This window comes from Fusarium oxysporum, chromosome 2, assembly GCF_000149955.1.
Source record: "Fusarium oxysporum f. sp. lycopersici 4287 chromosome 2, whole genome shotgun sequence".
NCBI classification, from domain to species: Eukaryota; Fungi; Ascomycota; class Sordariomycetes; order Hypocreales; family Nectriaceae; genus Fusarium; species Fusarium oxysporum.
In genome coordinates this window covers 1,551,311-1,564,990 of record NC_030987.1, presented here as the reverse complement: position 1 = coordinate 1,564,990, position 13,680 = coordinate 1,551,311, and the positions used below count along the sequence as shown (strand labels likewise).

The 13,680-nt window shown below is 49.5% G+C and overlaps 7 protein-coding genes across 10 annotated transcripts; 2 read left to right on the top strand and 5 right to left on the bottom strand.

Annotated features, from left to right (window-relative positions):
- Positions 1–151: 151 nt before the first annotated feature.
- On the top strand, positions 152–3,533 carry FOXG_06115 (uncharacterized protein). Of its 3 annotated transcripts, none has more exons than XM_018384639.1 (3): positions 152–984; positions 1,063–1,362; positions 1,415–3,533. In XM_018384639.1, the coding sequence occupies exons 1-3, from the start codon at positions 783–785 to the stop codon at positions 1,897–1,899; spliced, it is 987 nt and encodes a 328-aa protein (XP_018241775.1). In that variant the 5' UTR covers positions 152–782; the 3' UTR covers positions 1,900–3,533. The 3 variants fall into 3 exon arrangements, with proteins under 3 accessions (XP_018241775.1, XP_018241774.1, XP_018241776.1); XM_018384640.1 differs by having other exon boundaries at positions 418–1,006; positions 1,415–2,177; XM_018384638.1 differs by having other exon boundaries at positions 152–1,362; positions 1,415–2,854.
- Positions 356–520, bottom strand: FOXG_19185 (uncharacterized protein; the record flags this gene model as incomplete). Its single annotated transcript, XM_018399386.1, has 1 exon — positions 356–520. One exon carries the CDS (start codon positions 518–520, stop codon positions 356–358), a length of 165 nt encoding a protein of 54 aa, XP_018241777.1.
- Positions 1,971–3,663, bottom strand: FOXG_06114 (uncharacterized protein). 2 transcript variants are annotated; one of them, XM_018384636.1, is made up of 3 exons: positions 3,378–3,663; positions 3,118–3,303; positions 1,971–3,038 (listed from the first exon to the last, which is right to left on the bottom strand). In XM_018384636.1, exons 1-3 carry the CDS (start codon positions 3,441–3,443, stop codon positions 2,334–2,336), a joined length of 957 nt encoding a protein of 318 aa, XP_018241772.1. In that variant the 5' UTR covers positions 3,444–3,663; the 3' UTR covers positions 1,971–2,333. The 2 variants fall into 2 exon arrangements, with proteins under 2 accessions (XP_018241772.1, XP_018241773.1); XM_018384637.1 differs by having other exon boundaries at positions 3,118–3,663.
- Positions 3,664–4,445: 782 nt separating this feature from the next.
- On the bottom strand, positions 4,446–4,838 carry FOXG_19184 (uncharacterized protein; the record flags this gene model as incomplete). Its single annotated transcript, XM_018399385.1, has 1 exon — positions 4,446–4,838. The coding sequence occupies one exon, from the start codon at positions 4,836–4,838 to the stop codon at positions 4,446–4,448; it is 393 nt and encodes a 130-aa protein (XP_018241771.1).
- A 741-nt stretch (positions 4,839–5,579) lies between these two features.
- Positions 5,580–6,687, bottom strand: FOXG_06112 (uncharacterized protein; the record flags this gene model as incomplete). Its single annotated transcript, XM_018384635.1, has 5 exons — positions 5,580–5,598; positions 5,662–5,874; positions 5,930–6,027; positions 6,131–6,335; positions 6,413–6,687. 5 exons carry the CDS (start codon positions 6,685–6,687, stop codon positions 5,580–5,582), a joined length of 810 nt encoding a protein of 269 aa, XP_018241770.1.
- A 4,046-nt stretch (positions 6,688–10,733) lies between these two features.
- Positions 10,734–10,895, bottom strand: FOXG_19183 (uncharacterized protein; the record flags this gene model as incomplete). Its single annotated transcript, XM_018399384.1, has 1 exon — positions 10,734–10,895. The coding sequence occupies one exon, from the start codon at positions 10,893–10,895 to the stop codon at positions 10,734–10,736; it is 162 nt and encodes a 53-aa protein (XP_018241769.1).
- A 91-nt stretch (positions 10,896–10,986) lies between these two features.
- FOXG_06111 (alpha 1,6-mannosyltransferase) lies at positions 10,987–13,398 on the top strand. The gene is made up of 2 exons (XM_018384634.1): positions 10,987–12,750; positions 12,801–13,398. The coding sequence occupies exons 1-2, from the start codon at positions 11,676–11,678 to the stop codon at positions 12,893–12,895; spliced, it is 1,170 nt and encodes a 389-aa protein (XP_018241768.1). The 5' UTR covers positions 10,987–11,675; the 3' UTR covers positions 12,896–13,398.
- Positions 13,399–13,680: the final 282 nt, after the last annotated feature.

The window sequence follows — 13,680 nt, the reverse complement described above, 5'->3', positions numbered from 1 at the left end:
GAGTAAGATGGGTACGTACCTGGCCAGAGCTGAGGAACAGCAGGCCCAACCGAACCCCGCATTCTTTGACGCGCTAAGCTTTTACACGTGACGACTAAGCTGGGGTGACATCATCAGATAGCTCCCCGAGCTCCAGCTTTAAGAAGGTAGTGTACGTACTGTAAACCGTCTGATCTCATCACTCCTGTCTCCCTCAATCAAATCAGCCTATTTTCTCCTTGTTTCTCTGTCAAAGGCTCATAGAGTCTGTACTCGTCATACTCGTCGTTGAAAACAACCAAAACTCGCCCAATAAGTGCGGGGTGAATTATACATTCCTGGGCTTGTAACCGAAAGCCGTTCCGTCCCTCCAACTCTAAGCTGCCCAATCGTTCACGCGCTTCGCCCTCCTCCTTAGGTTTGCCAGAGCCAGGGCAATCTCAACCAAAAGGTGCTTTGATACCACCTTGACGCTTAAACGCCTGCCTTCCCGCTTCTGCTGTGCCCTGCCAGCATTTGATTGCCACCAATCGTGCCGCATCTGACCTTCTGCTTCCGTTTCCTCGGTGTATTTTCTCCTTTCAGCATCTCCCCTGTCCGTCTCGGTCCCTCCAAGATCTACAACCGCACAACTCTAACGTTTGACGTTTTAACGTTGTTGTCATCTGCAAGATCGCCCGCAATCTCCCCGCGCCCGCGCCAGTGTCAGCTTTATTAGACACGAATTGCGCCCCATCCACCTCGAGACTCTACATCTCCATTCCTCACCGCAATCAAAGCTCTAAGCTCCAACCATCCCCAAAATGCTCAGTCGCCAATTTGCACGCGCCGCTGCCGTCACTCCTCTCGCAGGGGTACGAGCTCTGAGCTCTACTGCTATCCTCAACGGTCGCACACCTTCGCTGGGAGATGTCAACCCTACACACGCAGAGGTCGATAAGTTCAGTCAGAAGCAGAAGGAATTCCGCGATCACCTGGTCGAGGCACAGAAGAAGCGAGAAGCCAGTTCGTTGCCCTCTCACCCGCAGTCTGCTAACGTTCCTTTCAACGCGTCGGTCGAGGGCTCACAGAATGACCATGTAGGACGCTCTGAAGAGGTGAAGGAGCCTGAGCCTGCCCGCAAGGCGGGCCCTTTGACCAACCTCATATACGGTACCAAGGAGGGTCGTGAGCTCGATGCTCAGCTCGAAGCAAGCTTCAGTCAAGTTCTTGCCCGTGGCAAGTACGTCCATTCGATCGTTCTTCACCAAGTCAAGCCTGAGAAGGTTGACGAGTATGTCGATCTCGTTGGAAAGTGGTACCCCAAGATGGCCAACGCCCCCGAGAACAAGGTGAACCTGGTCGGAAGCTGGAGGACAGAAGTTGGCGATTGTGACACCTTCGGTAGGTTATGATTAATTTTATTATGCTTTCTAACTACTAACCACTATAACAGTCCACATCTGGGAATACCAAAAATACGAAGGTTACCATCAATCCCGATACTCAATCACTCACCACCCCGAATTTGCCGACTTTGACAACAAACTAAAGGGCCTAATCAACTCCAAGAACGTCTCTCTCATGCAAGAATTTTCTTTCTGGCCAACCACTCCCCCACGATCGCTCGGTGGTGTCTTTGAGCTGCGTTCTTACACACTGCACCCCGGCAACCTGCTCGAGTGGGAGACACACTGGCGACGAGGTCTCAAGGCTCGCCGTGAGGTCATGGAGGGCGTTGGTGCTTGGTTCGTTCAGATTGGTGACCTTAACACAGTCCACCATCTATGGCAATTTGCCAACCTTGAGGAGCGCCGAGGCCGTCGTGAACAGAGCTGGCAGGTCGAGGGCTGGAGCGACACAGTCCACAAGACAGTGCCTCTTATCCAGAGCATGAAGTCAAGGATCCTCGTCCCTATGCCTTGGTCTCCTGTTCGATAAGTGCTCAAGCGACAACACTACCGCCGCTCTCACCCCACAGTATCCTGATCATATCACCCGCCTGGTCAGATCCAGGCTGAACATACCTCCTGTACGAGATTAGAGGCTGTCTCTTTGCGTTTTCACAGCATAGTCCATTTTGTTTTATGTCAAGAGTCTTGACGGTTTTAGCGGAGGAGCGATGGAATGTGGATTATGGATTACATGGACAGATGTATTATCTAAATTTCTACAAGTTCATCTGAAACTGAAGAAGCAGCATTCATAATATGGCAGCATGCAGTGATATCGATTTTTACGCCTTCGAAGGCGATGATAATCCAAAACAAGCTTGGGAGTGAAAACCCCGCCCAATAAGATCCATTGTCACCTCAACGCCAGGGTATCCAATCAGTTTACATGCAAAGCTGCTCACATGGCCTTTCCCCTCACTTCTAAGAGTCAACACTTAGAACCTCAGCAATGTTCCTTCGCGCTTGGCCAAGCATGTGACTGAGGTAGCTAAGCTTGGACTGAATGGATATGAGACTCGGATCTGCGCTTTCGACGCGTACCTTTTCCCGGACATAGACTTCCTGAATATCATTACTATCCACTTCTGCAGCGGACGATCCTGGCTCTGGGGTATGGCGGGCACTGCCCCGCTTCGAGCCGCCAATGTTGGACCCCTGTGTGTTATACCGGAAAACGGTGTCCATCTCATCATGCTCCAGTCGACGTACAGTTCCAAAGGCTAGACCAAGCTTGGTGCCAAAATGAACATGCGCATGAACAGGTTCTAGAGCACGCAACCAAAGAATTATGCAGCTTTCTTGAAGACCGAGATAAAAGCTGAGGTTGGGCCCAATTGATGGCACAAACTGGTCTGGTGAACATGAGCACATCTGCCAAGCAGGATCAGAGTCTGTTAAAGGAGGTCCTTTGAGAATAGCTGATGAATCGGAGAGAGAATCAGCAAGAATACTGAGAGTAGAGGCGAGTGAGCTAGCGTCCTGTGGTTTGGACAAGGTAATAGCGAGGAGATCAATGGACTGGTTTAGGTAGCCGTGCAGAGCATCGAGGCCTTGGATATGAATAGCTTTGGACTGCGATAGGGACAATGTCTGTGGGGGTATCGTTCGAAGCTGGAGATGTATAGTCTGCGATCCAAGGACGTCAGCTTGCAGAACGAGGCTGGAGCTGCATGCAGGGGAACATGAGCTCAGCAGGCAACCTTACGCCTTTGACAATACGAGTACCGACACGAGTGAGCGTGCCCTTGACCTTTTCGTTGCGCGGTGTACTCATGACGAGTGTACTGCCCGGATCGATAGGCGCGAGGAGCGCATAGCAATCCTCGAGGCCATGTTTAAGATCGCGGCAGACCTCGAGTGTTTCGTCGACGATCCAATCGAGTTCGCGCGCCTTGTCAAAATAGATCAGCATGTTGTCTTGACTTATTTTCTCTCGTTTCGCTTCGTCGCATGAGGTCGTAGTACCTGGGTTTCGGAGGCTTTAAGTCTGAGCTCGGCCGGCGAGACAGGAGGCCAGATTGCAATGGACATTATGAATAGGTGCCTAGCTGGTCGATACTGCGCGAATAGCCAGGTAGGCAGCCATGAGAGAAGATGGCGGCGATGAGTTTATGGCGATGGTGGACTGATACTGATTAGGAACGAGTTGGAGATGGACGAGTAGCCCAGAAGATATTGACTCTAGGTGAGCTCAGCCGACAGCTTCAAGGTGACGTCCGTAGCGGGCCGCTGGTGCGCTAGAAACGCTACATTTGGGGAGCATGAACTGCGCCACAGATCAGTGGCGCTCTCATCCTCAACTTTGGAAGGAAGATTTTGCGATAATGATATGAAGTTTATTAACTTCTTATAATAATTGTTCTCAGCATCTATTTCAAATTCTTTCAGAAGGTATCGATTTGAAGGTCGCTTTTTCGCCGCGGTTCATGAAAGCATCGCGGTAGTGGGGGTATCCGTATCTAAAAGGACTTTTTTACTCTTCCTTTCCATTCATGAGGCTTGTGTCTTCTTCTCATCACTTCAACTTCTACTCACGCTAGGCATCATTCATACTCAGACGTCTTGAAACACTGAGGTGGCTAGAAACAACCGATTCAAAAAGGAGGACTCGTGGCATTTACAAAGTAGGACTTGTTCGGGCCCCTGCCTTTACACTCGTCGAAAGGTTCTTTTGAAGATTCATTTGTCGATCGGCATCAGGCAGCCAAATCTCATTAAAAAAAAAAAAAAAAACGACAAGATGGCTTCGACCGAGGCTTCCAAGGCTCCAAACAAGGTATACGGTACCTTCAGTAAGATGCCTGCTATTTCAGAAGGTATAGTTTTCACAAAATATTGCGAATAAGCGACTAACACTTCCCAGGCGCTCGTGTCGAGAAACGCCCCCTAACCAGGCGCCAGCCTCCAGCATCATCCAAATCTCGCATCATATACGTGTCTTCAAGGACACCATTCATGGCTGTGGTCAAACGCGCCCGTAAACAGCTTGACGACTCACTCAAGACCACCGACGCAGCACCCAAGTACGCGTCCCTACATTCGCGTGTCGAGGCGCTGCAGCGAAATAGCGGTAGAGATGCAGACAGTGCTGCCGTGACACTCGCAGGAACGGGTAGAGCTATTGAGAAGATCCTCGCGGTCGCGAGTTGGTTTGAACAGGAGGGAGACTGTGAGGTGGAGATCACAACAGGAACCGTCGGAGCCGTGGACGATGTGGTCGCCAGTGGAGACGAGGAGGATCAGAGTCGCCTGAGGAAGCTCAGTTGTCTGGAACTCCGGATTAAGCTCAAGTGAGATAGGTCCGTAGGCACGGCGATAAGGATTCAGGGACACGGCAGCAAGACTGTGTTGCATCAGATCTACAAGGCAAGTAACCTCGCATGCGAATCCTGTATTAGCATTGTGTTTTGCTGACACTTTCCCCATAGAGCAAAGTCCACGGCGTCCGAGTCGGAATGCGCGGGTATGCACAACGGCCACACAAAACAAGCCAATCTGACAGTATCGAGATCTAAATTGACTTCGATGATTGAGGAGTTGAGGGCTTGGGTGGGCCGCCGATCCGGATGATTTGGGTCAGCTCGAGAGACAGTGATTATGAATCAATCAGCCAGAGCCAAACCAGAGGCCGTCTGACCTTCGGGCATATTCCTAATAAGCAATAGAAATTGGTGTGACCGACTGATCAAGAATTGGTCCAGAATAGCCGGCAAAGGAGGAGAATATTCTTGCTTGATAATGATATCTCCGAAACCCATTCTCATGACACCGTCGGTGTATCATGGTCCGAGTAAGAGACCGACGTGGGTACCGGATGGAATTACATACACCAAAATTGAGATGGAATGTCAGCTTGCCGTTAAATAACGTTATTTGGTTTTGAATAGGCAGGTCATTTAGTTCATCACTACCCAAACAAATGAGGATTAGGGAAGAGATGGGAAAGTCTCAACATCCAATGTCTACGCCGCTCAATGCATCGTCATCATCCGTCCATTTCCTCCTATTTGCTAACCGGGTCAAAAATTGACTCGGCTGTTAAAGACCAACTCCTGTGGTGCGCCGAGGGATCCGCTATCCAGTCAGGATCCCTTATGCAATGCTAAAAATGTCGTTTCTGTCAAGTCAAGTCATTCGGATCTTTCGCTTGCTGGTGATTGAGATTTTTTATGTAACACGGTAGGCACTGCGTCTTGTGATTAGGCACGCCCTTGTAAGATGGGGACTATGACTCAAGAAAGGGACTTACTCGATAACCAAGTGCTCGCCACGCCAGGCACCACTGGCCACCCATAATCCACAGTTGACGATTTCGGCGTAACGCTTGTCGGATGTTTTGAACGTCGCGAACATGCGGAATCCGTATCGTCGTGGGTCAATGTCCTTGGGGGCCCGAGGGCTTAATAGAGTATCGAGAACATCTGCAGGTCCTGAGAGAGAACCGCGAGTGCGCATTTCAAGACTGACCAATGAGTTAAATCCCAATTCAGTGACTTATTAGAGTTCTGAAAACTTACAGTGCAGGCTGTTCATCACTTGTTTGGACGACAAAGGCGCCCTCAACAAGCCTCATGGGCCTAAAACCGCGTGCCTGGCCAAGATCATATCCGCCTGCCTATACACCACACATAAGATCGTCCTCAGTCAGCCACGAATTGGATAAAAGCGTAGAATCTAGAAGGGGTCGGGGGGGGCGTGTGAAAAAAGGGAAAACGCACAATGACGCGGCCGTGGCCAAAAGAGCCGGACCATACTCCGGCTGCTACGGTAGTGATCTCCTTGGTGTTGCCCGAGTCGACATGGACAGCCTCTTGATTTAAACGAACAGCGATTCGAAAGTCAAAATCGAGGGCTGGCATCGGAAAGGCAAGTCCGGGGCATGGGAAGTGGTTCAGGGAGCGTTGGCAGGCCTCTTCAACGGTTCTAAGAAACACCAAAGTATAGTCAGCAATTCAACGTCCGGTCAAATTCGGTAATCTAAGATGATCCCTCCGACTTACTTGCCAGGTCCCTCTCGACACTCGCGCTCAGCCTGAACTCTATATAAAAGACCTCCGTCGTTGAAACATCCACTTCCTGATACAGAATCTTGTGATTGTGCGGTCGGTTGCAGTGGTGGTATTCTCGTATCCCACTCGGCCTGCTTGGTCTGTTGCGGGCATTCCGAGGCTTGGTAAAAGGGAGTCGAGTGAGGCATGCATGTGGATTCAGAAACGTCGGTGGGAGCGGTGCTCGTAGGTAACGAGAATGAGAGAGTATCGGTTTCGGTCGCCATGATTTATTTTTTGGTGTAGATGTTGAAGTAGAAGCGAGTATTGAACGAGACGCCTTACGGCTGTCTAATGTCGCAATATGAGAATTCGGGTGTGTTGGAGACCTTATGATACCATCTGAGTACTACCGTCGAATAATTGAAAGGATTGAGGCCTGTGAAATTGACAGGACGATTGAGTTGGTATGTATAACGTTATTGCTCGCGGATATCGAGGCGGATTGATGGCGGGAGCGGCAACTATTATATGGTCCCGTCGGCTTGGCTTGGCTTGTGTAAGCGGTTTGTGGATGCAATAAGTGTCGCAATCCCCGAACCCCGAAGGCGAAGTTTAATAATGATGGTCGAGCTTTAATTATTTCGAGTATTGGTCAGATCGTGTTCGTGAAATATAACAAAGTCAATATACTAGAGTGAAATGATGAACTGCAAACACACAAGAAGGCCAGGGCAAGGCAGGATAGGATCAGCCAAGGTATTTAACATGGAGGTCAACACAACGGATAACGAGATCCATCCATTATCATCCAACCCATGGCATGCCGTAAAAGTAAGTGCTGTATTCAAGCTAGGGGGGCGTGTAGGGCGTACTGCAACTACAGACCCAAGGTACGCTACATTTCAGCTCCAACTACAGTACAGCCCAAGTCCAACAAGGGCGTGGCTTCTGGCCTGTTTTGTCATGCTTGCAAATCTCCAGATTCCATGGACGGGTTTAGGCCCCAAGTCCTGCGGTTGTACTGGAGGGAGCTTGTGGGAGAGGCCAAAGTTCCAACTCACTACTAAGTGTGGCTGACCTGTCCAGGGTCCAATTACAGAGCAATTCGTACCCGTACAGGAGACTATATCCGCGGCTTTAGAGGGCGCGCCCCGGACGAAGACATAAAAAGGTGGGTTAATCGCCGATCCGGGTTAAGAATCAGACCCGACAAGACGGAAGGCTTTCGTTTTGCAGTTAGTGCACTAACTATTCCTCGAGGTACGGATATCAGTACATGCACCTATATGCGACCCCAGATCTTGACACGGCGAGTTAATCTGGCTCTGGAAGGCATTCCCCATTCCACACGCAGCAGTCAAATGCTCTACAAACAGTGCCTACCCGAGCCGAAGAGCCCTATTGATTATGCAGACGCTGGGACTTAAGCCGTGTAAAGTCCGCCGAAGAGCGGGGCTTTTCCATTCGGCATCCTCGGACAGTCCACAACAACCGAGAGGCCGGGGTGTGGCAAGCGAACGATGATAATTAATCCATTAAACTCTGATCCGTAGACATTTGGGAGAGTAAGCCAAGATTGGTCTTTTCTTGGAAGCTGTTGCTAATATCCATTGTCTATCTGAATCCCTTCGTTGTGGCGGCTGCCGGTCAAAGAGCAAAGCCCGTTGTGTCAGAAACCCGGGGCTTAGAGATGATGGGCTGACAAATTGGAAGGTCGTCAAGTCCACGAATATTACCCAAAAAGGAATAAAATCATGATGCAGCCGCTAGGGCTGTAGGATCCGTCATCATGAGGAGGATTGGTCTTGCAGCCGATACCGACCGCATCGGTTTATTTTGTTTTGTTTTGCTGCTATGAATATCTTGCTGTTGGTGTGCAACACATCGTCCATCCACCAGTTTATTATTACGCATGGTAGCACTCGATAACGCACATCTGCACGTTGCCAACCTACATATTATGCAGATCAGAGCTTCTTGAGCTCTATGTCGTACAACATGCTCTTCGAAAATGGGGGCGGGGAGCTTGCTTTCGACCTCCCATGGCTGGGGTCATCATGATTACTCTGTGCCAAGAAAAGCCTTCCCCTCCATCAAGGGTGACATCCAATTCAACGTGGAGGGCTAACCTACGTCGAGCTGCAGACGGAAAGGGAAAACGGAATGCAACAGGATAGGTTGGTGAAGATCATATTGACCCAGTAAGATCTTGAATTCCGAAACCACTAAAAACCAGAGTTCATACCGATTCACAGCTCTGTTCAACATAGGCTACGGATTTAACAGGAACGGGCCATATGGGCCGCTGGCTTTCGGTAAACTAAAGTCCATGATACTAGAGAGAGCACCAAGACAACTAGGGCGTTTATCACCGCGCGCGCGCCCTATGACATGTCCTCTAATAGGCGTAGACATGGCTTGTCAAGAACATGATTTTGGTTCCGAACCTAGGTACTCCCTCGGCAAGATTGTAACCGAATTTTCGGATTCGTAAAGAGTTCGCCGTCGATAACGACTTAATCCCGGGCTTAGAATCGGCTTTGATCTAAAAAGCTGATCAACAAACAAGAATCGTTGGGAATCCGGAATTGTTTCTGCGCGCGTCTACGATGGACTCATGGAGTTGCTGAACAAGCATCAGCGGATTTAGTGCTTCGTCAGCAAGCATCGGTGTTTAAATTGAGCTGCACATGGATTTGGGCTGACGCTATGGACTCTATAGATCCTACGACCACCATGGATATGTAATTATAATTTGCAGTAAGTCCGAGGTGGCCAGACACTGTCAGTATGAATCATTTCTACAGATCGATCACAAGATGAATGAACTGCTTAGCAATATTGGAAAAGCCATGTTGACCAACAACCTCGGACGACAATGTAATTATCGGTTCTAGTAATGCAATGTCTCGCTGGGAAGATGCGACCCGACTCAGTGACAACATGACGCTGGGCTACGGCTTGTCAGCGTGAAGTAATGAAGTTGAGCTTGGCTTTTCTAGTATATCATTCCTGTTCGTATCTCACCCAACCTTATCCCCAAACAAAGGTTGCTATCCCAAGTGATAAAAATAACTGATCTAAAGGTCTCCCAAGCCTATACTAAATTTGCCTAAATCTTTTATCACTTAGGATATCGCTCCTAGGCTTTTTCGTTCCCTGAGGACATGTCTAGAGCCATGGGTCTTCAAAGTTTTGGAAGAAACAATACCACCCTTTCTGCCATGTGCCGAGTCTCCCGCAAGGAATGAAACAGAGGAGCTCGGCACTTGAGACCGAGATGAGAACTTTGTCAGATGTTTGCTCACCTATGCGAAACACAAACTGCTTCGCGAGGTGCACCCAGATTTTCCCGCTACACAAGATTCAGGAACGGTCGCCAAATCACGTTGTATACCCATGTCGAAAGCCAAATATTTCCTGGTTCGCTCATGACGAAAAGCGTTGATTTTTCCGTCCCTCAGGGGGGTTTTAATCTGGACCCCTTAACAACAGTCTCCGCTCTTTTCACGATGATCGTGGTCCTTTGATCGCCGACACGCAAGCAGGTTCCATTGTAACAGGATTCGAAGCAGCGACTGAGAGGCTGTAACAGAGATGCTCCACGGATAACCCCTGCCCTCGCCTGTTTCGAAATCTCCAACGTAACGCTAGAAAAGGCTTGTTCTGCAACCTTATTCGAAAGTGGCACTGTATTTCGCGATCAACAGTATGCGTCACTTGGTGAGACGAATTGTGATCCAGGATATGTGCACACAGTCCGGCAAACGGCAAGCCGCACTCCTGACGGGTTTGATCTTCTGTCTGGGCAGTCTAGCTCGGTCTGGCAAGTCAAGTTATTGCACCATTGTTGCACCTTGTGCCATCAGCGAACCGCCCAGGTAACATATCTGAATCGAGATGAGGGTAGATCTCAATTGGATCAAATGAGTTGGCGAGCGCATTGCTGTGTCAAGATTGCGATTAGGGCAAATTTGTTTGACTCGATGGACAAGGATGAACACTGTTGAAGTTGGGTTTGTTTATCTCACAATGTCTTGGCGATGATAGCCTCGTTGCTAGCAATATGTATCATTTTTCTAATCAAATCGTATTGGCCAAGAGGGATCTAGAATCTTACTCACTACTGCACATCAACCCCTGTGGCTGCGCATGTTACAGTGTGCTCACGTCGTAAGAAACGGCTTCTTCCAGGCGGTTACTCCTTACAGATTCACCCACTATGGCAAGTTACTGATCATACCTAGTATCATCAAGTTTCAGGGGTAACTTGTCCTCAAGGAGACTTGTAATTCAAGCGCACGAAGGCGGGCCGTCCGTGTTACTTCCATCAATCGTAACCTCTGGGCTTGTACTGGGCAGGACTGGCCTGGCTGTGCTTGCTGTCATCACCTTCCTCGTCAAATCCTAGCTCCTGGATCCCATGTGGGAAAACCGAAAACGTGAGGAAAAGATAGCCGCGTACTCCGTGCCTTCTTCCGTTGCGAGGCATGGTATCCAGTAAGGATCTCTCCACGTTCCACGTAATTGACGACGAGTGGAGGCTCAGACTTTCCCTTACATCTTTGGAATATTATCCTCTCTTCAAACCCTCATCAAACAACCCCATTTTGCACCTGTTTATTCCCATTCTCCTTAATAGCTACCGCATCGAGCCTAAGCTTCCTGATACCAATCCATGACCAGATAAAGGCCGGTTCCTCTTTCACTTGCAATTCATCTTCACCTCTCTCCTTATTGGCCGAACCTACTACCAGCATATCGGCTGCTCCGCTTTGCGACCGCGCCGTTGGTGAGCTTACTGCGCAGCTACTGTAGCATACCGAAATAATTGGATTGCGCCGCGACCTCAATTTGTCCAGGGTCCATCCAGTTTCTTGACTTATCCGCTGCGATACCTTAGTTAGGTGTCAGCTCCACCGTCTCCAACTGCGGGCCCCTGGCTTTGGGGATTCATCCCTCGCTCGCCTCAATTTGACTGTTGTCCACTGCGATCAAGTTATTTGGCCGACACACATTTTTCCAAACTTCTTCTTCTTCTTCTGTCGCATTCAGCTGCTTGTGCTTGTTCCCTTGTTGATACTGGCTTCTGCCCGGCCACGCTCGCTTTTCTATGCTATTATAGCACAGTCCTTTCGTTTCTCGACCTTCGCTTCCTACCCCTGTCCCTTATCCTGGGCATCGCTCCTTATCAACGAATTTCCAAAAAAGACTGCGACTTGGTACATACCTGGCGTTTCGATACCACAGTCGCCTCGCAGCCGTCGTCGCCATGCTCAACTCTCGCCGCGCCATCGTGGCAGCGGTTTTCATCCTCACTGTTTTCTTCCTCCTGACAAGGTCTCACACAACGACGCCTGTCGTCCCAGCTGCCAAAAATGCTGCTGCTACCGCCGTCGACACAAGCAAGAACGATGCCCCTGCCTCGAACCAAGCCGTGTCACCACCACCCGAGGAACAAAAGGAGATGGAGGTAAAGGAGCGTCGCACGCGGCCTCGCATTGACATGTCAGGCATGTCAGTTCAAGAGAAGCTCGAATACGCCTATCCTTATGATGTTGCGACCAAGTTTCCAGCTTACATCTGGCAAACGTGGAAGCAAAGTCCTGATCAAGGTGATTTTCAATTCAAGGACCATCATGCTTCTTGGAGAGAGGAGCACCCTGGTTTTGTCCACGAAGTCATCACCGACGACGTCGCCGTCAACCTTATTCGCTTACTCTACGCCACGGTTCCCGAAGTCATTGAGGCGTACCGAAGTCTCCCCATGCCTGTTCTGAAGGCCGACTTCTTCCGTTATTTGATTCTCTTCGCTCGAGGCGGCATCTACTCTGATATCGATACATATGCAATTCAAAGCTCGGTGAAATGGCTGCCTGAACAGATCCCCCGCGATACTATTGGTCTCGTTATTGGCATTGAGGCAGACCCTGATCGCCCCGACTGGGCTCAGTGGTACAGCCGTCGTATCCAGTTCTGTCAGTGGACGATACAGGCCAAGCCTGGTCACCCTGTTCTTCGCGATATCATCACACGCATTACCAAGAAGACATTAGAATTGAAGAATCAAGGCAAGCTGGAAAAATTCATCGACAGAAACGTTGTGGAGTTCACTGGCCCCGCCGTATGGACAGATGCTATCATGGAGTACTTCAATGATCCAAGGTTCTTTGACATGTCACAAAGCAAGGGCACGATCGATTACAAGAACTTTACTGGCATGGAGACGAGTAAGCGTGTTGGAGATGTGGTTGTGTTGCCCATCACAAGCTTCTCACCTGGAGTGGGACAGATGGGCGCAAAGGAGCCTGACGACCCAATGGCTTTCGTCAAGCACGACTTCGAAGGTAAGGAACCTCCTGCTCATGACAGATCAACATTTGCTAACCGTAGACAGGAACATGGAAACCTGAGAGCGAGCGCCACATGGGCGAGCAGCAGCAACAAGAGGGACAGCAGGCGGCTCAGGCACCCCAAGCACCCTTGCAATAACATTATAATCCGAAGCAGAACCACAACCACGATACCTAATGTTTAGCAACGACTATGAAGATTTACTTCTCGAACCTGTACATTTCAGCTGCTACTCTTTACTCTTTTTAATGACACACTCGTGTCCGTTTCTGGGCTGGTTTCCGCATTAGCTGTTGTTCGAGCCAGAGGTCTATCAAACTCTGGCAGTTGCATTGCGATGGAAGAGATATAAAAAGTTTGAGGGGAACGGTACTAGACTCTATTTTGTGTATGAAAGACATCGCTAGGAAAGTCATTTGTTGCGCTTTGGGATAGATTTGTTTCTTGATCTTGTTTTTACCGTATTGTCGCCCGCTTGTAGACAACCACATGTCTCGTGGACATCGAAGGAGAAGGGAGTTTCTCAGGATTGTCGATTGAAGGATGAAGCGAACAAGCATATGCCACGAAATTTCACACAAGGTTGACACAGCCAGATTTGTTAAAAACATTATATTTGTAACTGTGGCATGTGATTGAAGGTGCTGACTTTTGATTCACAGCGGGACTCGGACCGGATATTTCAGTGCTACGCTACTGCTGCGAACCAACAGGAAACTGCGAATAGCTATTCCAATTGGGTTCACGGCTCAAATATAGCCGCTGTTTCCGCGGTCTAGATGCTGAACTGAATGGGCTGCTACAGTGGAAGGGAAAACGGACGGCATTCGAACCGCCCCCGCATTTCCCCAGGTTTTAGTGGAAAAGACGGTACATGATTGGTTCATTCTGTTGAGCCGCTGAGGGGTTCGGACTCCCACTCC